We start from the raw sequence: 25,075 nt of genomic DNA, 5'->3' as shown, positions 1-25,075 counted from the left end.
TTAAATCATTGGTTGTTGCACATCTTATATTTTTTAATTAAATTGGTTTCATGCAACCGTGAACTGACCATTTGGATGCTCAAAATTGTTGAGCGAGTTCGAACTGCATGAGGGGTATATTACACAACTGAAGCTGTTAAAATAGATTCCCCAGAATGTCTCAGATTTCATTATGAAACCAGACATTTGTTCACACGGTATAGAGAATGGATGGACTGTAGAGGCATAGAACTAGAATTGGGCAAGAATGGAGAGGGATTTGAATAATCCGGTGGAACAATGGATATTAGAGATTGATCATGGGGAACAACTATGAGTTGAATGTAATGTTGCTACATGCATACAGACCTATGCAGTAAAATAGTGCAATGATATTGATCTGTATGTGTTGCGTAAAAAAATCCTATAAAAAAATAACGTGCTGTGCCAGTTTAGAAACGCTATAAAGGTATTTTAATTTAAAAAACTGGTGTGTGAAGTAGATATGATATGATTGAGATCGATGCTGCTGCTTGGCACATGTCTGTCACAGGGGCGGCTCCAAAGAGTGCCTCGGTCACTGCAATCCTTCCGGTGGAATGTGGTCTGACTCTGTTGGATAGGGCTCTTTCTGCTTTGTTGTGGCAACCAATTAAGCAAACAAAAATTCAATGGGTCATGCCCTCTTTAGGAAGAGGTTATCCTTTGTTACACGAACCATACAAAATCAAAAACTGGCGTTATTGAATACTTGATCTTCTTTGTGGAAGGAATTGATTGCATCCAGAGAGCATATCTGACTCCTCATGATATCCAGTAGAGGAGTAGATTAAGGGTATTTTATAAAGGATTACCTAGGTTCAGAAAGAAGGTGAATACTAAGATCAAAGTCTGAAAGTTTGGCAGCTTTTCCAGCATCAAGTGGGGATTCGTTTTCCACACCACTTTGTTGATAAGGAATTTCACAAACTGCTCTCTTCTCTAGAAGGGAAATATTTTGTTGATTCACCTTGCTGAGGTAAAGGTTAATAAAGATGACTTCTTCGATAAGAATTTCAAGTCTGCCTTGTTTACCAGCTTAAATAGAAGGGGCCTAAACCTTGGAAGTACACTGTTGAGCTCTCAGATAGGAAGAACAGCAGAACATTTTATAAGGGAGCTGTGCATTAAAACCATTAGCACTGAATGGTTAAACATGAAAGACGACCTGGCTTCCTATCTGAAATGGTTAACTGTCCCGATGCAGGAATATGTGAGTAATGATTTTTCCGTGGGCAGTGGGTAAGCAAGAGATTTGGTATGGGGTTTGACAGGAGGTTCAGACTCTCAGCAGGAGACCTTTAGAGTCTCTCCCACTCTAGTGTGAAGAGGAGGGGCTTCCAGCTCCCTTCATCTTGATGATCAAGCAGAGAGCTTCCTGTAGCTGTTGGTCTGCTCACATAGTTGTAGATACGAATCTTGAGGGCACCCAGCAGAAAATCTACACCAGAAGTCCTGTATCATGTTTTTACTGAGTCTATAAAGTTAGTAATTACTTCAATCAAAGGGCCTTGGAGTTACCTGGTAGGATGGTCATTGACATACCAGATAGGGGTTGTAAAATTATTATTTCTCAAAATAGTCGTGGGGTGGTTCTATTTTCATCCCCACTGTGCAACAACCCTCTAAATCCCTAACCTCTCTGTATCATGAAGGATTTTTATCTGAAGAAGTCTCCTCTAGGAGTCATGCTTAAAATTGTTGAGTAATTTTCAATGAGGGGCACTGCTGTAAGCACAAGAACAGCTTGTGATAGCTTAATTTGTGCTTGAAGTTCTGATTGCAATAGTTTTAATACTTTTTACAAATTAACATTGTCCTGTGATGGTAGCAAAGAAACCAGTCAAGTCCAATGGATCATTATATATGACATCATAAAGGGTGCAACTCTCATTGAACACGTTATTATCCATAATGACAACTTTCACCGACAGGAGTCATTGATGAGCAGGTAGTTAACAAGGAGGGCTTTCTTGGCAGCTGATTTAACAATCTAGATTCTAATGAAGAGATTAGCAATTTAGGTGGTATTTTTTAGAGGCACAGAAGGAACCACTCTAGTATTTGGTCATGGTGAGAGCAGAAATTCAACTCTTGAACCCTCGGTCAGCTCTGTTGCCTTCACTCTTTTATCCCAGTGACGTCTGGTCTCTATGGGCTGCCTTTTCGGCAGCCTCTTGGAATGAGTAAGAGGGCAAACACTACAAATTGATTTCACCTTATTAATGTCTTTATAGTTTGAGGCCTTTCTTCCATCTGAGAAGAAATGTAGCTGAAAAGGTGCTACTCCTGTGGTTTGAGAAATATGTGATGGAAGCAGATGCACTGCACATACTGGTACCACATTTTTTTGTTGTAAATGGGTTAAGATGTATAAGAACTTAGCCAGTGCCTTAATTGTACATGTCAGGGGATGCCCGACCTTCCAAGTGGGTAAATATATGAAAGACCATCTTCCTGAACGAATGCGTACTAAAGACGCATTCGTTCTAATGATGGCACTGTGAAGGAACACCGTGATTCCAGCTTGCGGAATACCATCACACATTCATCACTTGTGCCTGTTCACTGGAGATGGATGATAAAGTGCTTCCTGCATCACTTGGGAAACAACAGATGATGCCTCATTGAGATTCAATAAAAGCGACGGAAGATGCCTAAGCTACAACGGATCATACCAAAGTGCAGGATTTAATGTACTCTGGGGGAATCTAGAGAGGATGCGCATGAGAGTACTTTGAACTATTTACACGAGGTGCTATAGCTCAGATGAGAAGACGAGGCACAGCACCATATTATTTGACACATAAGTGAAGGCCCTTGGATTATATGTATTGCATTGAAGGAATCTAGCCCTTCCAACAAGTGGTGCATGCCAGCAGAGCACCTTAAGCAAATGTTGACAGAGGAGCACACTGGACGACAGGATATAGATAAGCATGACACAATAGGTAGCACATTTAGTGGTGGATCGCATGGAATAGGAAGTGCAATGCACTGCAGATGGAAGGTGAACATGAAATGTTAGTTGAGGAAATCAGGGGACTGCAACAGGTGAATAAATAAAGGGGAAGTTTGCAGAGCCACTAATCATAGCTAAGCATTCAAGGTGATATGAGAGCTGCAATCATTGCCAAATGAATAGCATGGAAGGTGATGTGTGGTAAGGAAATGCAAATGGTGAGGTGTTGCAAAGGAGTTCATAAAACAAACCTGATAAAGGAAACACAACTGCAGGTAAACCAATGGGAAAGTCAAAGGGCACTGACTCAAAGGTAACCACATCACGCGATAAACCATGGATGAATACACAAGCTGATAAGAGATGTGATATGATGTCACGCAGGTAATGCATGGACAATGAAGTAAACAAATCACGGAACAATGAACTGCAAAGCTGTGAACTGTAGGATGATTCAGCAAGCTAGCTTCTCACATGGTGAGCTTTGAGCAAACACGGGGGATGACTCACACACAATAGCTCAGCCTGATGAGTCAAGGGAAAATTATAGTGTTCAATCTTATGAAAGAGACAAATCACAGTGAAGCCTACTCGTTGATAAGCAGCGAGTCGCAGAATTTGCATGAATTTAAAAATGACTGAGCTACGTAAATGTGAAGAGCCTTTAAGAGTAGACAGAGTGAAGCTTTGTAGAATGCACATGTCTATCGATTTTCATACAGAGCAAAAAAAGAGAAATTACTCTTCATTGATACATAGTTGAGGGTCTCATAGGACAATGCAGACAAATTATGAACTGTGCCACAGGTAATTCAGCAAAATTGCACATCTAACCGTATCACAATGTGTTGGAGAGAGGGTTCTTTACCTGGATGGGTTTACTCTATTATCATTCAGAAAGCTCCTGGTGATCCGAGCCACCTCCTCATTGCAAAGCACATCCCAAAGTCCATCGGTAGCCATGATAAGGACATCATCTTCCAGAAATTCCATCGCAGCAAGGTCCAGCACCTTCACCTACAGAATATGGACATGGCAGTTTGACTATTATTGAGAGCCTGTACATACATGCCCCAAGTCAAAAAACACATTTAAAGTTAAATATGACTTAACTCCACTTTTAAAGATTCAAGGCTTCAGTCCTAATAGTCTGCATTAATAGGCCCAAGTTCCCATCACCGGATCAAAACAGTGGCAGAGCAGGGCATTATGACACTGTCTTAGAGGCATCCTTCCTCTGCCAATGGGACTCCATGTTAAAAAAGTGGTTACTGTACTTGCTGTCAGATTTACAAAGAGGAGCTTTGATGGTAGAAAAGTGGTTGTTTTCTCTGCCTACTCTACAATGGCAATGCCTCCCTGTATATCCCTTTTGGGAGTTTCAGGGGAGGATAACTCTAAACTCTATAATTTTGTCTAATGTCAAAAGTTGCCATTAGTTGGAAAAAAAAAGTGGAAAACTGCATAGGCCCAGTCATAACAATCCAGCTTTCATGGCCTATGTCTATGTAAATAATAAATCTGACAGTAAATAAACATTTTGATGCACTAAGAGCATACGGAAAACTGGTTATCCCCGAGAACTTTCGCCCAGCCACGCACGCAAGACTATTTGACAATATACCCCAAATGCAACCGTACCTGGTAAAACTTACACGTTTCAGGGACAGGAGACTATTCGCCATAGCCTGTCCATGAACTGATCTCCGAAAAAGCGCAATTAATCAACAACACCTAACTGCATATCGATAGAACACGAGGACCTCACCCACTTTCTTCTAAGACGCCCATTAAATGACAAGATCAGGCTTGACACCTTCAGATGCATCTTGGAAAAGGAACATCTAGAAGAACACCTAGAAGATGATTACAAATGTGTCTTTTTCTTTCAATGTAACGTTTTTGAGGAAGTCCCTAGACAGACTGGCCAAAAAGTGGGACACTAGAGACAAGTCTCTCAAACCTGAAGCCGACAGAGCTTTCCTCATACACTTCCATGAATGACAACTTTAATAAAGATTTTTTATATGTTACTTCAACCTATCAATATGATTTTATTGCTGTGGATTGACCTCTGTCGTTTCATCTACAAAGACACTATTACTGGTTCAAATGTAATTATATTTTGTTTTTAAAGCTGTTATTTTCTATGCAAAAGACAGCCAGTGTATGCTGAAAGCACCTACAAATAAACTCAAACTCTCTCCACAATGCAGCAGTACCCTTCCGTCCGGGGAGAGGTAATCTGAGGAATTGCCTAGGTCCGTAGGGAGAATGAAGTCCATGGATTTTCCAGTGTGATGCTTTACATGAGGAGGAAGAGGGCCTAATTCAATTTTTTTACAACAGATTTTATTACCCGTGCTTGTGGCAACATACATACTGCAGTACATATACATTTGTTACATAGTTATCATTGCGGTTCACTCCAATCTCCGTGCCCCTTTTCCCATCCAGTTCCTTAACAAACAGATTCATATTGTGCAGAAGTCCAGTGTTGGTATTACTAACTACTGCGCATGAAACCGTTCGTCATTATCAACTTCCAGAGGAAGCCAACTGTAAGTTACAGTAGGACTTTGCCTGCATCATGCCAGAGGACAACTCCCCCCCGGCGCCCTCCCCCCTCCCACCAGGCATGTCTTATTTATACTGTGTGCCCCAGTTCCCGTTCGGGTGTCATTACATGGTGATTCCCTCAAGTTGCACTATTCTCTGTTCTCCCTCCAAATTCCTGGTAGTGATGGAGCGAGGTGGTAAAACAACATTTTGTACACCCCTCTCGAAATCAATGTTCCATAACGTTAATATTTACTAATGGCATGTTATTATGAATTATTCAACCATAGTATAAGATGCATACATTTTTCATACACGGGAATACTAATCTTGCTTGCATGTTGGAATAAAAGTAACTAATATAGGTTGTAATTGTGATGTAAATTAATGCATAGCTTAAATATAAACAAACGCAGCTTAAATATGCTTATTGTACACGTTTTTGTGCCATAAAGTCGTCGGATATGTAAGTATGAAACGCATATATGTGGCTTATTTGCTAGGTAACAACTAATGGGGAAACATTAGTATGGTGGGAGGTAAACAGAAGGGCTTTAGTTCCATAATTAACATGAATTTGTATTTGTTTCTACGATAGTTCCAAAAGTGGCCTTTGAGGCCTACTAAGAAAATGGCTGTTCTGATGAACCGCGAGTGAATATTAGACTGCGCATGTGCATCAAAAGCCTGCAAGCGCGAGTGAGCTGACTGTGCTCGGATGGGAGGTTCAAGGACACCTTGCCCCGGAACCTAGGATGGGTGCCAAACATGGACGATGTAATGCTCTGATCATGGGAATATTTCCCTATGTTTCAAATGAAGGAAGAGCCTAGGCCACGGACTGTCCTAAACAAAGACCCTTTATTTTTCTGCTGATTCATTGTGAAAAACATGCTGTAATGATGAGGAGACGCTCATCTACCCCAAATGTGTCCAATCAGAACTCGAATTGGTGATACTAGTTACTTTTTAGATAGATTAAGTGAGGAAATGTGCTTAGGGATCGCTCTTTTTTCGATTTCCTCTGGAGATGCTGCTGGACTGAAGATCGATTTCTGGATGTAAGACTTTGCTTACTGACTTTATTTTTCTTTGCAGGACTGTTAGGATAAGATGAGGGTGTTAGCTAGGGATGTTAGGAGAGAGTGAATCTGGAACTATCTGTTCTTTGCTAAACTTTACTGAACTTTAAATAAATGTCTATTTCTGAGCTTTTAAATAAATGATCATTTTGAAATAAAGTTAAAGATTCTTAATGAATAAAGAATTAATAAATGCCTAAATGTCGGACATACTAAAAGTTTGCTTTGAATAAAAATTAGATAAATGGAGAAGTAAAAGCTGGTTTTTGATTTTTCCTACGCCTAGTTTTCGTTCTAGCAGATCCATTGCCATTATGGTGGTGTGTCGTAAATAAATGGTATTTAAATGAAACCATGGTAAATCGTTTTAAATTGCAAGTGTAAATAATAAATAGTTAAATAGGTTTAGACACTCCGCCAATGTTATAGTAGGCCTCCTGGTTTGTTGGCCAAATCTTTGAAGACAAGTTTAAATGAACAGAGTAAGTGTGCATTGTAATTGGCCCCACTGTTGAATGAATGTGTGTTCTGAGGATTCGGGGAAATGGCCACGTTGATTTAGAATTTATTTTTGGAGTCCCGCTGTAGCAGTTATATCTTGGTAGCAGAGTAGTGGTTGCTAAGGAAATTAGTTAGGATTATGTATAAAGTATTATATGGAGTTTAATGTACAGAGTTATGAACTTATATCTGTTGAGTTTGTATTATGTTATATGTAGTTCAGAAAAAGCTTCCAAGTGTTGCCTGAAGCTAGCGCCTCTGTCTGCAGGCAGAGGAAGTGTGGCAAGTAAAGTAGCACAGTGCATTGGTCTGTTTCAAAGAAGTAGTATCGTCGAATACTGCGGTGGTACTGTCGCATATCACTGTTTAGGGACATTAGGTGTGAAAGGATAAATGCATAGTGAAGGCAGTCTATGAAATCTTGGCTTTCAAGTATAGGGATCATTGCGTATCCTGACTAAAACTTATCGCTGAGGAGAGTAGGAGGACTTAACCTGAGCTTTAAACTGAGCTTGATAGAAGGGTAAAGCAGTGGCGTCTACTTTACTAACGATAGAGGAATTCTGTGGTGGGCTAGAGGTAAAGCACTGCCTACTGGTGATTCAGAGTTCATGTAAATCTGGGAAGAGATTTCTGTATGAACGTGTATAAATGAAAATGCAATATGCGTTCAAGTGAAACTTTGGGATTGTCTCTAAGGAGGTGATAAAGATCTCTGTATGTACTTTCCTGGAGAAACGAGTTTCTTATTGCCTGATAGAAGGGTAAGGCCAGTAGTGTTGCTTTATCGATGAGTTAGAAAATTCTGAGGAGATAAGCGTTATCTACTCTGGTTACAGAATACTTGTATGATTGAAAATTCTATCACTTTATAGCGAAACAGGCAAATGGTATTGTTTTGTGCAAGTTACTAATGAATTTTGTGAAATATCTTGTAAATACGGATTCTTGAAAAAACCCTGTAAAGGAGGGGTCAGTCGGCGCTGCAGAAGCCGGAGTGCTGGTGACGTCAAAGGTGTCGCGCTGGGATTGGTCCTCGTGACCAAGACAGAGTAGGAGCTGATAGGTTCATCACGGAAAAGCAGCAAAGTGATTGGTTAAGCACTAAGAAGACCCTCTTGTTCTAATTGGTGCGTTAGTTTGAACCGCGCTGCAATAGGTTGGTGTACGGAACAGTAACAGGGAAGTGCGCAATCTTTTGTAAGACAGAGAATTACCTGGAAAATGTCTTACTATTACTAAGAAGAGAAGAAGAAACCTTCATGGTTTAAGAAATTAAAGAATGTATTTTCAAAAGACAAAGAAATTGTGACTACAGAGGGAAAATTACTTCCTCCACCGAAAACGCCCGCTTCTTATATGTCATCAAAATATGGTTACCATACCTGCATTTGGTTAGAGAATTGGGCAAAGTATACTCAGGATGATGGTGTGTTAGCTTTTCCTGAAGAAGGATCGTTTGATTTGGCAGTTTTGAGAAATTTGAGAGACAAAATGATGAAGCTTGAGCCGAGACTTAGACCAACACAATTTGAGGCTTTAGTTGAATGGGAGGATGAAATGCATGATCAAGAGAGTGAAAGACTATGTAGGCATATCAGACCAAAGGGTAGAGGTCGAGATTTATGGGGAGAAACACATGAGAGTAGAATGCGTCGATGGAGAAATGGTAATATGTTTGATGGTATGTATCCAGTTAGGATAGTGGACGAGTATGAGGGTCGGAAATGTACAGAAAAGATAAACAATATAGAAACAACGAACCAAAGTTATGGTGATAGTGAATCAGAAGATGCTGTGTTAGAAGAAATATTAAATAGAAGACCGCCACCATATCAGCCAAGTTCTTTATGGACTACTCCGAATGCCCAGGTAATAGATGAAAGAAATAATGAAACCCCAAGACAATATTCAAGTTTAAAAGATGTGCCAGATAGAGTAGAAGTTAGATATATTCCAAATACACCTGTTGTGGAAGCCAGAATTACAGGTACTCCTGTACAAATGAATGATTCACACAAGAGTGTGCGAAGTAGTGAAAATCGAAGTGATGTGCAACCAAATATTTCTGATTATGAACGTTCTGCACATGTATTGATTCAGAACCTTACTAAAAACATGGAAGCAGTAACTGTCCCTGTAACGATAGGACCGGTAATACCAGTATTTGAAAATGGATAAAAGAACCAAGCTTGACAATCCCGTTACAACAAGGTTTGCAGAAAGTAAGAGAAAATATTTATCATGATTTGTCAGAAAAAAAGCGGACTATTAATGTAAATCCACCTGAATGGACTATTAACCAAAGTTCATTATACAAATACCTGATAGGTGCAGAATCTGACTCTGCAACACCAGAGAAAAGTCTAGATAAAATAGATTTAATACAAACTCCTGTAGGACCGTCAGATAAGGAATTGAGTGATTGGATTAAAACTCTGAAATTAAAAGAAAATGAACCGAAAGTATTGGATGTAGCAAAACTAAAAGTAGATATGGAAGAATTAATTATCGAAACAATAGGCACAGATAGATTAAAAATGTATCAGGATGATGAACTTATGTTTATGTTTAAAAGCATTACATGGAAATCCAAGACAGTGTATGATCAATTAGAGGATTTAGCAAGTGAATTAGGAGTGGAATTTTCAAAAATAAATCATTGCAGAAATCGTATGGAGTGGATTTTGCAGAAAAGGACATTGAAAATATGAATACTGCTGGGAGAATAACACAGATGAAAGAGTTGATTGTGCTGCTGCAAAGATGGGGAGATGTGAGCAAGTGGAGACTTAAATGGGCAAAGAAGAGAGAAGAAAATAGTGATAAATCCACTTTAGCTTTTCCAATTAGAGAAAAAGAAGCAGTGGTAACCGAGTTCCCCATGAGAGAGATACCTGGAGGAGGATATGTACATGTTCCTTGGAGCAGACAGGACATATTATCGTTTACTAATGATTTTCCGAGATTGAGAGAGAAACCAGTAGAATGGTATCAACAAGTAGACAGATTTGTGAAAGTGTCAAAAGTTTTATGGATAGATCTGGATGGATTGTTTGACATAGTAGTGCCAGCAGAGTTATGGACAGAATGTAAAATAGCTATAGATTGGCCAAGAGAAGAATTTGCTAGAGACAAAGTTACAGGAGCTCCGTCACCAGATGTAATGCGGAAATATGAACAAGTAATAGTATGGTTGAAAAATAAAATACCTCCAAAAGAAACTGATTGGGTAAAAATAGACAGGACCACACAAGAACCGAAAGAATCTGTACATTCATTTTATGAAAGATTGCTGCTAGTCTTTAAACAGTATAGTGGTTATGAAGAATAAATGAGAAGGGATATGAGCCACTTTATATAAAGATTTGTATATGGGTTAAGACCAGAGATTGGAGACATGATTCGACACAACATGATAGGTTGGCAGTCAGGTACTGTGGATGAAGTTTTGAGAAAAGAGAAATATTGCAGTGAAGAAACTGCTGCAAAACAGAAAAAGCTGAAAGAGAAAGCCATGTGGGCACACGTGAAAGTAGCGGAACAGCAAGTGGCGCAAATGGAAAATAAGAATGCAGGGAATCAAGGAAATTTTAAGGGTAAACCAAGGTTAGTGGGAAACATAGATGAATTAAAGAAGAAGCTCCCTTGTTTTAATTGCGGCAAGTTAGGGCATTGGAAGAAAGAGTGTAAATGTCCGCCAAGAATTAACGTGGAAAATAATTCGTTGAATTCGCAGGTGCAGTTTGAGGTAAATCCACAACAGCAACAAAAGCAGATAGCAAATCAGCAAAGTCAGGTGCCACAACCGCCACTGCCAAACAGTGTAAACCAGCAGAGATACAGTGCAGAGACAGGATTCAGCGGAGGTGAGCAGGTAAAAAGACCGCAAAGAGTGAATGCTTGTCCTCAGTATTGGTTACAAGAAGAAGGTGTCAGTGAGTCCCATGAAAGTTTATGATGGTGCCTGAGAGAGGGAGAAGAGTGTGTGCTTGGAGCCACTCTTGAGGTAGATCAGTCTGGTCCATTTGTGAACGAAAAGGTGAATGATGTAGAAATAACTTTCCTAGTGGACACTGGTGCTACCCGTTCTACTGTTAGATCAGTGGAAATTCAAAATCTTCCTCTCTCGGGAGAGACCATCCAAGTTGTAGGTGTAGCTAATAGACAGATACAAACTCCTTTGACAGAACCAGTTGAAATAGAAATTGGAAATTACAAAGATATTCATCGATTTGTGGTGTGTGATAGTAGTCCTGTTAATTTGTTAGGCAGGGATATTCTGTACAAAATAAACTGTGTGAGGGATTGGTGTCAGTACAACGCGATCTATTACAACGCGTTCCGTTACAACGCGATTTTTACAACGCAAAAACCATTACAATGCATGCCATTTCAACGCATGGCATTACATAGCAGATACTTTTACAACGCATGGCATTACATCGTAAGTATAGGTAAGTATATCTTTTTTAAAAAAAATGTAATAAAGTTAATTAAATTAATTTAAAATAATAAAAATAATATAACATTTTTAAAACAGTAATTAATTTAATTATAGTAATTTCATTAATATTAAAATTGATATTAATTTAATATATTTAAAATAATATAATTAATGAAATATAAAAAATTTATAAATAGTAAATAATATAATGTAATTAATTACAATAAAGATAATTATAATTTAATTAAATTATAAATAATACATAATATAATTATATTTAATATAATTAAAATAATTTAATTAATTAAACATTTTTAAATAATATAATTTAATTATAATCGTTTATTAATACAATTAAATTAATAATTGTAAATATAGTTATTAATGTAATTAAATTAAACAAAATTAATTTAATTAATTTAATTTATATAAAGTCGTAATACCCCTGTACCCCCAAAAACAAACCCAGCCCTAAAACCTAAAAACACCCCTGTACCCCAAAACCCAAACCCTGCCCTAAAACCTAAAAACACCCCTGTACCCCAAAACCCAAACCCTGCCCTAAAACCTAAAAACACCCCTGTACCCCAAAACCCAAACACTGCCCTAAAACCTAAAAACACCCCTGTACCCCAAAACCCAAACACTGCCCTAAAACCTAAAAACACCCCTGTACCCCAAAACCCAAACACTGCCCTAAAACCTAAAAACACCCCTGTACCCCAAAACCCAAACACTGCCCTAAAACCTAAAAACACCCCTGTACCCCAAAACCCAAACACTGCCCTAAAACCTAAAAACACCCCTGTACCCCAAAACCCAAACACTGCCCTAAAACCTAAAAACACCCCTGTACCCCAAAACCCAAACACTGCCCTAAAACCTAAAAACACCCCTGTACCCCAAAACCCAAACCCTGCCCTAAAACCTAAAAACACCCCTGTACCCCAAAACCCAAACACTGCCCTAAAACCTAAAAACACCCCTGTACCCCAAAACCCAAACACTGCCCTAAAACCTAAAAACACCCCTGTACCCCAAAACCCAAACCCTGCCCTAAAACCTAAAAACACCCCTGTACCCCAAAACCCAAACACTGCCCTAAAACCTAAAAACACCCCTGTACCCCAAAACCCAAACACTGCCCTAAAACCTAAAAACACCCCTGTACCCCAAAACCCAAACACTGCCCTAAAACCTAAAAACACCCCTGTACCCCAAAACCCAAACCCTGCCCTAAAACCTAAAAACACCCCTGTACCCCAAAACCCAAACCCTGCCCTAAAACCTAAAAACACCCCTGTACCCCAAAACCCAAACCCTACCCTAAAACCTAAAAACACCCCTGTACCCCAAAACCCAAACACTGCCCTAAAACCTAAAAACACCCCTGTACCCCAAAACCCAAACACTGCCCTAAAACCTAAAAACACCCCTGTACCCCAAAACCCAAACACTGCCCTAAAACCTAAAAACACCCCTGTACCCCAAAACCCAAACACTGCCCTAAAACCTAAAAATACCCAAACACCCCAAAACATATACATCAGTACCCCAAAACATATACTCCTATACTCATACTTATTTTAAAAAATACTTAAATTAATATATTTAATTTATAATATTTAAAAACGAAATAAATATTTTTTAATAATTAATAATAATTAAATCAATTATAAAATATTAAATAAAATAAAAAAAAATTAAATACTTACCAATACTTACGATGTAATGGTATGCGTTGTAAAAGCATCTGCTATGTAATGCCATGCGTTGTAATGGCATGCATTGTAATGGTATTTGCGATGTAATAGCTGCGTTGTAACAGCATTACGTTGTAAAAGATGCGTTGTAGCAGTAACACACCTGTGCTATATATTGTTCACCAGATGGCATAGAATTGCAAACCTCAGATGAAGACAGTTTGTATAAAATTACGATGCTCAAGATTGAGGCAGAGCAGAGCACGCTATTTTCTGTTTTTGACTGTTGAATTGAAAGAAGTAGTGAAAGAGGAAGTATGGGATTTTACTGGAAAAGATATAGGATTGATGAAAGGTGTTGATCCTGTAAGAGTTACAGTAAAGGAAGGTGCGAGCTACCCAAATATACCTCAGTATAAGATGACTGCAGAAATAATCGAGGGAATTACTCCAGTGATTGACAAAATGATTGAGCAGGGAATTCTGAGAGAACTAGAAAGCAGCCCTTGTAATTCACCAATCATGGGATTGAAAAAGCCTAACGGAACATTTAGAATTGTACAGGACCTTAGAAAGGTTAATAAAATTGTTGTCCCATGTTGCCAGATTGTTCCGAATCCAGCAGTGATTTTGTACCAAATTCCCCATGATGCGGAATGGTATACATTGATTGACCTGTGCAATGCGTTCTTTACTGTTCCATTGCATTCAGAAAGCCAGCCAATTTTTGCATTTAGATTCCAGAATCGTATTCTAGCATGGTGTAGAATTCCCCAAGGGTACACTGAGAGTTCATCGATTTTTAATCAGTTGCTAAAGAAATCATTAGAAAGCCTGAACATGCCTGGAGAGTCTGTATTAGTACAATGCATAGATGATCTTTTGATTGCATCAAAAACAAAAGATGCATGTGTAACTGACACAGTAGCATTGTTGAATCATTTGGCAGAAGAGGGACATAAAATGTCTCCATCTAAGTTACAGTTTTGTCAGAAAGATACAATACTTAGGTCACAAGATTGCAAAAGGAATCAGACAAGTCACAATAGAAAGAATCAGAATGATATAAGGAATGCAGCCACCTAAACTCAAAGACAAGTGAGAATATTCCTAGGAATTGTAGGTTATTGCAGACAGAGTATTAGTGGATTTTCATTGATTGCAAAACCATTAGAGAGTTTGACAAAATCAGATATTAGAGACCCAATAGTTTTCACCAAAACTGAAATGGAAGCATTTGAACAGCTGAAAACAAAACTGTGTGAAGCACCAGCATTGGGAATGCCTGATTATGAAAAAGAGTTTGAATTGTACTGCAGTGAGCGAGAAGGATGTGCATTGTCAGTGTTAATTCAGAGACATGGAAAAATGAGAAAACCAATTGCGTATTTCTCGGCTGTTTTGGACCCTGTTGCAAAGGCTTTGCCAGGATGTCTGAAAGCAGTAGCAGAAACCAGTGTAAGTTTGGAGCAAAGTGAAAGAATTGTGATGGGATTTCCTGTGAGGGTGTATGTACCTCATTCTGTGGAGATTCTCCTCACAAGAGCAAAAACACAATACATGACCAACAGCAGAATGACTTGATATGAAAAAGTAATTCTGGGAGCTGAAAATGTGACAATTGCCAGATGTGTGAATGTTAATCCTTCTACGCTCTTACCTGACACTATTGAAGCAGAAGTGAAAGGTGAGCTTGATCACAAATGTCTGGATGTTCTTGAGTATTGCACAAAACCTAGGCCAGATATTAGGGATGAACCATTACTGAATAAGATTTTGTGATGTTTGTGGATAGATCATGTCTGAGAACAGAAAGTGGCATTTTGAGCGCTGCTTATGTTATGTTATGTTATGTTAAGCTGTTTTATAGCGCGCACAATTACTGCCGGAGTATCCTGGCGCGGAAGAAGGAAACAAGGGAAGTATAGCAGCCGAGCCCTGAAATAACATAACAATTTACACAGCTAATCTAAACAAATGGGTTTTTAGTGCTTTCTTAAAAACCGTGAAGTCCACCGTGCTGCGGAAAAAGACTGGGAGCGCATTCCATGCTCGCGCCGCTCTCACTGTCACAGAGTGCCCACCCAGCCGGGCGCGCCGGAAACGCGGTACTTGCAAGAGGTGTTGAGATGCTGAGCGCAGATCTCGATTGGGAGTGTACCGCAGGAATCGTTTCATCAGATAGGCGGGGCCACGCCCATTGATGGCTTTATGGGCCAAAGTCAAGATTTTGAAGGTAATTCGATGCTGCACCGGAAGCCAATGCAAGCTCTCCAGGTAACTCCTGACGCTGATCCGCTTGGAGATGTTCCCCAACAATCTAGCGGTGGCGTTCTGAATAACCTGGAGCCGCCCTATCAAGTAAGCCGGAGAGCCACTAAACAGAGCGTTCGCGTAGTCCAGGCGCGAGAGAATTAAAGCTCTCGCGACTGACTCGCGAGCAGAGGCCGGCAGAAGCGGAAAAAACCTTCTAAGAGACTTCAGGGTCCCAAAGCAGCTTCCAGTGAGCCTCTTAATGTGCCCCTCGAAACGGAGGTCCTCCCCGAACCAGACCCCGAGGTTCTTGGCCAAGGTGTTTGAAGCACCTGGCATGGGGAAGCCATCTGGCCACAATAGTGACCTAAAGTCAGGGGGAAACTGGCCATAGAGCAAGATTTCCGTCTTGTCCTCATTGCACTTCAATTGAGATGACGCTAGCCAATTGAAGACTGAGGACAGACAATTTTGGATCTGCTTTGTATCCAGTGCCTCACCTGGCCAAGTGAAGAACAACTGCGTGTCGTCCGCGTATGCAATAATTTTGGCTCCCCAATGTTTGGCTAGTTCAATCAGGGGGGTCAGATATATATTGAAGAGCAAAGGGCTCAATGTCGAGCCCTTTGGGACCCCTGTACAGAGTGGTCTAGCCGAAGATGAAAACGGAGGGAGCCAGACCTGTTGAGATCTAGCCAACAGAAAAGAACTCAGCCAGTCCAAAGCAAGATCACAAATACCGATGTCAGCAAGTCTGGACAGGAGGCGTTGGTGGGGAACAGTATCAAACGCGGCAGAGAGGTCCAATAGAATTAGAGCCGCTCTGCCGCCCCCATCCAAACATTCCCTGACCGCCTCAGAGACTTCCACCATGGCCGACTCCGTACTGTGGGCAGTGCGGAACCCGGATTGAGCCTCGTGCAGAGCTCCAGATCCTTCCACAAACTCATTGAGCTGTTGGAAGGCCAACCTCTCACTGATTTTAGCCAAGGCCGGAAGCAGCGATATAGGCCGATAATTGGTCAGTACCGCCGGATCAGCGCCGGCCTTTTTCAGCAGAGGTAGGAGCTTAGCTTGTTTCCACTCTGCAGGCAGACTGGCAGCTTTGAAGGAGAGGCCAACTAAGTGCGTCACCTCCTCAATCACCACATCAGCAGCAGCGGCCAACACTCTTGCTGGACAGGGGTCAGAGGGAGACCCCGATTTTAAAGACTTGATCACGGCAAGAGTGTCAGTGATAGAAGGTGGAACAAACTCCGACAGCTTGGTCGAGGGAACCTTCCGAGGAAGAGGAAAGTCCTGCGGGTTAACAAACGGGCTGGTAGCAGCAAAGCTTGACTGGATAGCCGCTATTTTGTCAACAAAAAACCCAGACAAGCTCTCACACCACTCTTTCGAAGCTGGAACTATCCGCTGCTCCGCGCAGGGGGCCAGGAAGCTGTTCACAATTGAAAAAATCTCCCGACTGTTATTATTAGCTTTAGCAATTCGGTTGGCGTAATAGATACCTTTGGCCTTTTTAATACTGGCATAATACATTTTCTGTTCCTTGCGCAGTATTTCCTTGGCCAGAGGACAGTACGATTGACGCCAATCCCGCTCGAGTCTTTTACAGGACTGTTTATGGAGACGTAACTCCTGGGAGAACCAGGGTTGTGAGGCGGTGGAGCGCAGTTTACCTCCCCTTCCTTTAGAAGAGGATGAAATCCCCGCAACCATCCACTCATTAAAGGACGACACTGCTGTAGTGAGATCATTACCCAGCGCAGGCCGATTCTCGGCTAGGGTGGCCACCAGAGTTTCATTATTGATTTTATTGGCACACCATGATTTAATCCTCGCAGAGGTAGTTCCCTGAGATGACCAAGCAAACCTAATTAGCTGATGGTCGGACCACGTCAAAGGTTCTGGGGCATCCGCCTGGAGGAGAAAATTGGAACAAATCACATGCAGGGTGTGCCCTCCCGAGTGCGTGGGTAAAGAGACCCACTGAGACAGATGCACGAAATCCAGAAAGTCTAAAAAGCTTTTGCTCTCCGGGAGACCCACCTCATCAATATGGATGTTGAAGTCGCCCAGAAGCAAAAAGGTCGGAAATCTGAGGGCTCGGGGGGTGCAAAGCTCAATCAGAGCCGTAAGAAAAGCGCCCACTGGTCCTGGGGGCCGATAGACCAGGGAACCCCCAAGGGTAAAGTGCGGGGAGAGAACCACAGAAAAATTCATAACTTCGCCCCCCTCCAGGGATATCGGGGGGTCTACCTGAAGAGTTAATGAATCTCTGAGAATAATAGCAACACCCCCCCCCTCTTCCCAGTGCTCTGTCCCTCCTATGTATTTTGTAACCACGTGGGACCGCTAACTCGACATCCGGGGCACTGGCCTCAGTGAGCCAGGTCTCCGTTACAAACAGAAAATCGAGCGGGCTGTCGACAAGCAGCTCAAAAATATCAGCAGCATGTTTACACATCGACCGCGCGTTGACTAGGGCGGCCGAGAAAACATGGGGGACTGGCTCCCGTGCAGAAGGGGTGGAGAGAGTAACCGAACAGCAAAAACCACAGATCAAACACGGGTTGAGCCATGGACAGTTCCCTGCAACGCCTCCCGCATCCACGCAACTAGCAGGACATAGAGACAGCAATTGCTCCCTAGTGTACCTGACTACTTGGTCTTGCACAGTCCTAGGCTGTTGAACAGCCCGCTCTGCGTCCGTCACGGCCGAGGCACGGACGGGCGCAGACGGGCTGACCTTTGGCTTACCTTCGGCGCGCCTTAGGCGCGCCTTAGGCGCGCCCGCCATGCGCGGCCGCTGCGCGACAGGAAAGGCATGGTAATTTATGGCAGAGCGTCACTCCCCCAGCTAGACCGCTGCCACAGGTTTCAGCCGGGGAGAGGACTCCTGCTAAGATGGCCGCCCGCCCTCCACACAAACGGCACACAGCCGCGATGGAACGGGGTCGGGTAGGCTCACACAATGCACAGAAACTGTCAGGTAAGTTTAAAACATCCCCACAGCGTTTCAACAATTTTTATAACTGCCCCCAGCAGAGAGACAAACAGACTCGAAAAGCGAGTCAGATAAATGAGAAATAAAAAGCCCCAAAGTCACAATCACAGTGGGTTTCAAAAATGATTTTTTAAAAGTTCTATTAAGACCTCAGCACATGCGAGCAAAACGAGAAGCGGTTTGATAATGAGCGCTGCCACCACTCACTCTCGCCTTATGCCATTTGTACAGTAGCAGAAGTGTTGGAAGCATCTTGTTTGAAAGGAATTCATTCTGCTCAAGTAGCGGAGTTAGTTGCTTTGATACGAGCATGTGAACTGGGAAAAGAGGTGAAAGTAACCATAGTGACTGACAGTCAATATGGCTATGGAGTTGTTCATGATTATGGACAACTCTGGTCTCAAAGAGGTTATTTGACTTCTGCGGGAACACCTATTCTTAATGCTGAATTTGTGAAGACATTGATAGATGTAATTCAGCTTCTGAAAGAATAGCGGTGGTAAAGTGTTCAGCTCACAAAAAGAATGAAGATTATATTTCTAGAGGAAACAATTATGCGAATGCCATTGCAAAAAATCAAATTTCAATCAACAGAGAAAAGTAAAAAAAACATGTTCCGAGTCCTTTAATGCTAACTACTGTAGTTGAGACATGGCAGGAAGTGAAACAGGTACAAGAAGAGGCAGAAGCAGAAGGAAAAGATATTTGGTTAAAAGCAGGGTGCAGACAGAGAGAAGAAGATGAAATTTGGGTTTACAAAGATGAAAGACCAGTAATGCCCGATAGCATGATCTCAGACATGGCTCGAATGTACCATGGTCAAGCCCATATTGGAAGAGATGCCAGGATTCGTCTTTTCAGACAAACTTGGTATAATCCCAAATTCAGGATGATTGCTGAAAGTCTGTGCCAAAGATGCCTAATATGTCAGCAATTTAATCCAAACAGAAAAACCGTTGTGAGTTTGGGAACCATAGGACGGGAGGGTGGTCCATTTACAAGGGTTCAAATGGATTTTGTGGAATTGCCCCCATGCAACAGACTTAAGTATGTTCTTGTGATAATTTGCTTGTTCTCCCGATGGGTTGAAGCATTCCCCACAAGGAGGAATGATGGAATAACTGTTGCCAAATTGCTTTTGCGAGAAATAATACCGCGCTTTGGATTTCCAGTATCCATTGAATCAGACCGCGGACTGCATTTTCAAAATGAGTTGATGCAGATGATCTGTGAAGCTCTGGATATTCGCCAGAAGCTGCATTGTGCTTACAGACCTGAGGCTTCAGGGGTGGTAGAGCAGGTAAATGGAACTATTAAGAACAGAATTGCAAAAATGTGTTTGGCAACAGGACTTAATTAGCCAGATGCTTTGCCGCTTGTCCTGATGACATTGAGAAGCATTCCTGACAAGAAAACTGGACTGAGTCCACATGAGATTTTGATGGGCAGAGTAATGAGGCAGGCCTATGTACCTGTTAATAAGTTATTGACAATAAATGATGACATCATATTGGACTACTGCAAAAATCTGTCTGATGTGGTAACTTCTGTGCTCCACCAGGTGGGAACTGAGTGGCAGAAACCACGCCAGGTTATCCTAGTCAGTACTACTGCAGTCAAGTGTGCTGGATTGAAGAGGTGGGTGCATGCCAGCCACACCATTCGTGTGCCTGCACCTGAATACCTATACGACGGTGAAAGTACAACTGACTCTGATTCTGAAGCTGAACCAGAAAAGACTCCAGATTCTGAAGATCGACAGGAACATCGACATCTGGAAGTATCAGAAGCCAGTTCTGCGTCTGAAGGTGAAGGTGAAAGGGAGATTGTGGAGATACCAGATTCTGAAGATCAATCTGAAGGTCGAGAATCGGTAAAGTTAGACACCAGTAAAGACGCAGAAGTAAGTGAAGATAAGGTCATTGAAGAGGAGAAAGCTGAAGAAAAATCTGGAAACTCTGAAGGCAGGAACGGAAAACCTGAAACTAGGGAAGAGGAAATAACTCATGAAAAAGATGAGATTCCAAGTACCAGTTATGAAGGTGTTCCTAACAGAGTGCCCAAGAAGAAAGCTGAATCTGATGAAGACAAAGACATTGTAAAAATCATAATCAATGATAGTTGAAGATACTGAAAGTGAAACTGATGACAGTTCAGACGAAACTGCAGTAAGAAAAAGTCCAAGAAAAAGAGCTTGTAGAGTGGAGCATAACACAATGTGTGAATGTGAATGTGAATGTGAAAGGGTTTTTCTAAAGCGCGCTTACACTCCAGGGAGCATCTTGGCGCTAGACATCGCTGTCTCAACAGGGAAGGAAAATAGGGCGGCTGCTGGGGAGGATCCTAATGATAGAGCAAGGTCTATAGGTGAAGGAAGGAATTAGATTAAAGCTAAGCAGGATGAGTCTTCAGTATTGAAAATCCAAGTTTTGAGCATTTTCCGGAACAGTTTTTCTGACTGTATCAGGCGCATCTGAGGCGGGAGCTTGTTCCAGGCCCTGGCTCCCAGTACTCCGATGGATTTTCCGCCTTTCGTGGTTAGTCTGAATCTGGGAACTGCAAGTAGGTTGAGGTTGGATGATCTGAGTGATCGAGGGGGAGTGTATCTTACAAACCTTTGGGACAGGTATGTAGGTCCTGACTGGTGGTAGGCTCTGAAAGTGATGAGCAGGATCTTAAAAAGCACTCTTTTGTGGATGGGTAACCAGTGTAGGGTTTTGAGTGCTTTTGAGGCAGATGATTTCCTGGGTAGCCGTAGCACCAGGCGAGCGGCGGCATTTTGAGCCATCTGCAATCTGTGCAGAACAGCTCTGTTTGTGCCTGCATAGATGCTGTTGCAGTAGTCCAAGCGAGATGTAATGAGAGCTACTGCTACAGTCTTTCTGGCTGTTAGGGGAAGAAGGTCAAAGAATCTTCTGAGACTTTTAATGATGTTGAAACAGGACCCTGCCACAGTACCTGCTTGTTGCTTGAAGGATAGTGCTTCATCGAACCTTATCCCTAGGTTACGGGCTGACGTGATGGTATTGGGGGGAATTTCGGCGTCTTGAGGCCACCAGTTTGAGGGGGAAAAGGCATTGTTTTGACCGAAAGGGAGGATTTCAGTTTTTCCTGAATTGCATTTGAGGTGGTTTGATCGCATCCAGTCAAATGTAGCCGTCAGACAGTTTTGTAAGTTTTCTTCTGCTTTGGAGCCAAAATAGAGCCAAAAACAAATAAAATCTGTAAAGGAGATAATTGGCCTAAAAAAGCTGGTGGATTGAGATTCAAACTAGTGAACAAAGCAAAAGAGTCAGAAGAGCAAGTGCATGAGATCACTAGTCAGAGAGAAATACTGGGTGTAGGAAGGTGGATATCTGACTATGGTTACCCCCAAACTTTTTGCCAGGTGTGTAGCTGGTTTTTGACCTAGTTGGCCTGGGATCCTGCTTTTCAGGGCCCCAGGCTGATTGCTCTCTCCTTAAAATGGACTCCATGTACCTTAGGTGCATAACACAATTGGAATTGGTTCACCTTATAGGGCCCTGTAACAGTGTACCATAGGTACCCAGGGCATAGGTGTAGCCAAGGCCTACCAGGGGCTGCAGCATGTATTGTGCCACCCCTGGCCTGGCCTCCATATTTGACACAACTGGCTGATCACTCAGCTGGGGTAAGTCGGTGTAACCACCTCTTACTTAGGTACAGTATGTCTGTGCCTAACCCTAAACTGGACACATATGTTCCTATCAGCCACTCCTATGGAAGGCCTCATCAATCCTGGAGGCAGAGTGCTTGGAAATATGTGAGATGGTGCTCTAGCATGAGCTGAGCCTGTCTGCAGCTGTCGGGAACCACTCCCTAAGCTGTTCCGGGATATTGCCATACCATATACTCTTAAGTGCATTATAATCCTCGCGGTTAAATGCTATCTTTGGTTTGGCTTTATCAAAACATGTCGAGTAAGGTGTCATACGAATTGGAATACTATCCCCTCGCCAATTCTGGCGACGGGGATAGCATTCCACCCTTCTAGAGGGACACGACATGTGTGTAGCCTTAACCCCGGTTAAAGTTAAACAGAGCCTCAGCATCACAAAATGGATGCTGCCACCACAGACACGAGTCTGGCCTCCTGCTGCTGACCGAAACTCGGCAGATGGTGGCCTGGACAAAGGGTTTCCTGCCTTGGGAGGTGCGAGCACCACCCCAGACAGGGTTTTGTGTATTGGGTAGGACAGGGCTGAATAGAATCAGACATGCCCGGGGCACACAAGGTGTCCCCGTGCATAGGCCAGTCCAAACCGGTCCTGGGACTTTCCAGACCCAGGCTTGGCGCGGAACTGGACAAAGGAAAGGGGGTGTAACCGCCCCCCTTCCTGGTTCCTCCCAGAGGAGGGACCTAGTAGGTGATCCACCCCTCAGATTGGGAATAAGAGTGGGAGCAGTGCCATTGCACAGCAGATCATCCTGAATCAACTTTACACGAAGAAGAAGACTGGACTTCGACATTCTGCTGCTCAGAAGACTGAAGAGAATCTCCCTTGTGGCCTAGGAGTGGCCACCCTGTGAACACAGGTACCAACCAGCAACTCGACGTCTGCTTTGCCGCCGCCTCCCGCCGGAGCCCGAGCCCAGAGCCCGACAAGAACCAGACTCCCAGACCTCTCAGAGCCCGATCCACAGTCCCTGCAAAGAAGGGACCCGTGGAGGCACCGAGTGATGTGGGACCGGACCTCTTGGAAGACACTCGAACAGCTGACTGCGCAGCTTCTGAGGCATCCTCGACGTTGTGCTTTGGGGACTGAGAACCCCCACAACCGAGCAGCCCTTGCACCGAAGATCAGCCCTCCAGCATCTCCACGATCTGCGTGGGGCCCTTTTGCATTGTGCCACTCGACGCGCCATCCCGGCCACTAGCCACGTGGTCAGCGGCCATCTTGGCGACGAAACCGACGATTTACACAGCAGGTCTGGTTGCTCCAGACCTACCCAAGCTCCTGTAAAAAGGAGCACCCGCTCTGACCTTGCTGGTCCGAGTGTTAAGCATCTTTCAACTTCTGCGTGGCTTGCATTTGCCAAGGCCTGTTTGCTCCGATCAGGTCGCCGACACCGCCAACAGCGAGAAGCCGACGTGGGACAGCTCGTGACCGACTCCTGGACGTCCTCGACCCCGGGTATCCACGTGGCTGCAGAAAGAAGCTACCCGACAACGCCTGTTTGCACCCGACATCGCCTGGTTCCAATCTGGTTCCACGGTAGTCACTGGCTAGTGACTTTGAACACTGTCCCCTCTGCTTTCAGGTCTTCACATCTTCAGATCCACCCTTGGATCCACCGGAACTCTTCACATCGAGCCGCCTGCAGCATCTTCAGCTCCAAGCACCATCGACCAGCGTGACGAAACCCGACACTACTTCGACCCTGTGCACCCGCTTCCTGTGGGTGAGGTAACTCAGCTCCGCCGGTGCTCCTGCACTGGTACACATCTCAAGGGCCTGTGTCTTAAGTTTTAACTCCGTAGGTCACTCGGAAGGTTCCTAACTTTCTAACTTTGTACTTTTTACGCACCATAGACTTTACATTGGAAAGTGCGTGCACTTTGAACCCTGCACCCGAGTCCCGTGGGCCTCTCCCGACTTAGTCACTGCTAGTCTCGAATAGCTCCAGCGATTCCCAAGGCCCTAGGCCTCTTCACTTTCCTATTGGTATCTGTTATACCACTTTCTTAGTATATGGTTTAGGTGGCCCCTAGGGCTCATCCATATTGTGCAACTTTTGTGTATTTTAAACTCTCTTGTGATTTAACGCTTGTGCTTCTGTGCTCATAAAGAGTCCAGGGGGTTTTATAGTTAATAAATCAATATATATTTTCAATATATATCTGTGTGGTGTCCCTTTCATTTGGTATTCAAGGGGGTTGTGTATGGTATAACAACTGGCTTCACATGCCTTTCAGAGTTTAGCCTAAGACTGCTTTGTCCACGTTACCACTAGGATAACTGGTCTACAAGGTTGAATTACAACCATCATCATAAGGGTCGCTTGGCATGGTACAAAGTGATCACTAAGAATTACTGAGCATTATATACCAGGCCAACTTCTCACACTGGGAAAGAAAATTGAAGTCGTTCAAAGCCCAAAAAGAGTAAGACGACCGAATCAGAAGTACAAATCGTCTGAGTGGACTTATATAGTCCTACCACCCATTGCTGAGGTTAATAGTAGCCAAGAAAACGTGTACTGTCCAAAAGCAATTGGGAAAAGTGAGTAAGGAAGTCAACTTAAGAGAAAACGGATTGGTACTCAAAGTATATGATATTAAGTAAAAGCCTAAAGTCCTGTGAGACGGATATTGTAAATATAAGAGAGGTCGGAGTTGACATAAGGTCGAAGAAAACTTGTTAGAAAAACAACATATAATATAGTCTAGAATAGAATTGACACAAGGTCGAAGAAACTCTGTTAGTAAACCATTATTGTGGAACTTATAGGTGACACAAGGTCGAAGAAATTGTGTTAGGGGAAAATGCCTACTAATAACCATAAAACAAAGTGGTCTAT

The 25,075-nt window shown here is 42.7% G+C and overlaps 1 protein-coding gene across 3 annotated transcripts in view; it reads right to left on the bottom strand.

Moving 5' to 3' along the window:
- PPM1M (protein phosphatase, Mg2+/Mn2+ dependent 1M) overlaps window positions 1-25,075 on the bottom strand; it is a 335,956-nt gene that overhangs the window by 3,787 nt on the left and 307,094 nt on the right. For all 3 annotated transcript variants that reach the window (XM_086939022.1, XM_086939023.1, XM_086939021.1), the window contains one exon: window positions 3,849-3,997. In XM_086939022.1, coding sequence (XP_086795148.1) covers window positions 3,849-3,997 — 149 coding nt within the window. The remainder of the gene's footprint in view (window positions 1-3,848; window positions 3,998-25,075) is intronic.

This window comes from Lissotriton vulgaris, chromosome 9 (assembly GCF_964263255.1).
Source record: "Lissotriton vulgaris chromosome 9, aLisVul1.2, whole genome shotgun sequence".
NCBI lineage: Eukaryota > Metazoa > Chordata > Amphibia > Caudata > Salamandridae > Lissotriton > Lissotriton vulgaris.
The sequence above is the reverse complement of the archived record's forward strand: the minus strand, read 5'-3'. Positions and strand labels throughout refer to the sequence as shown.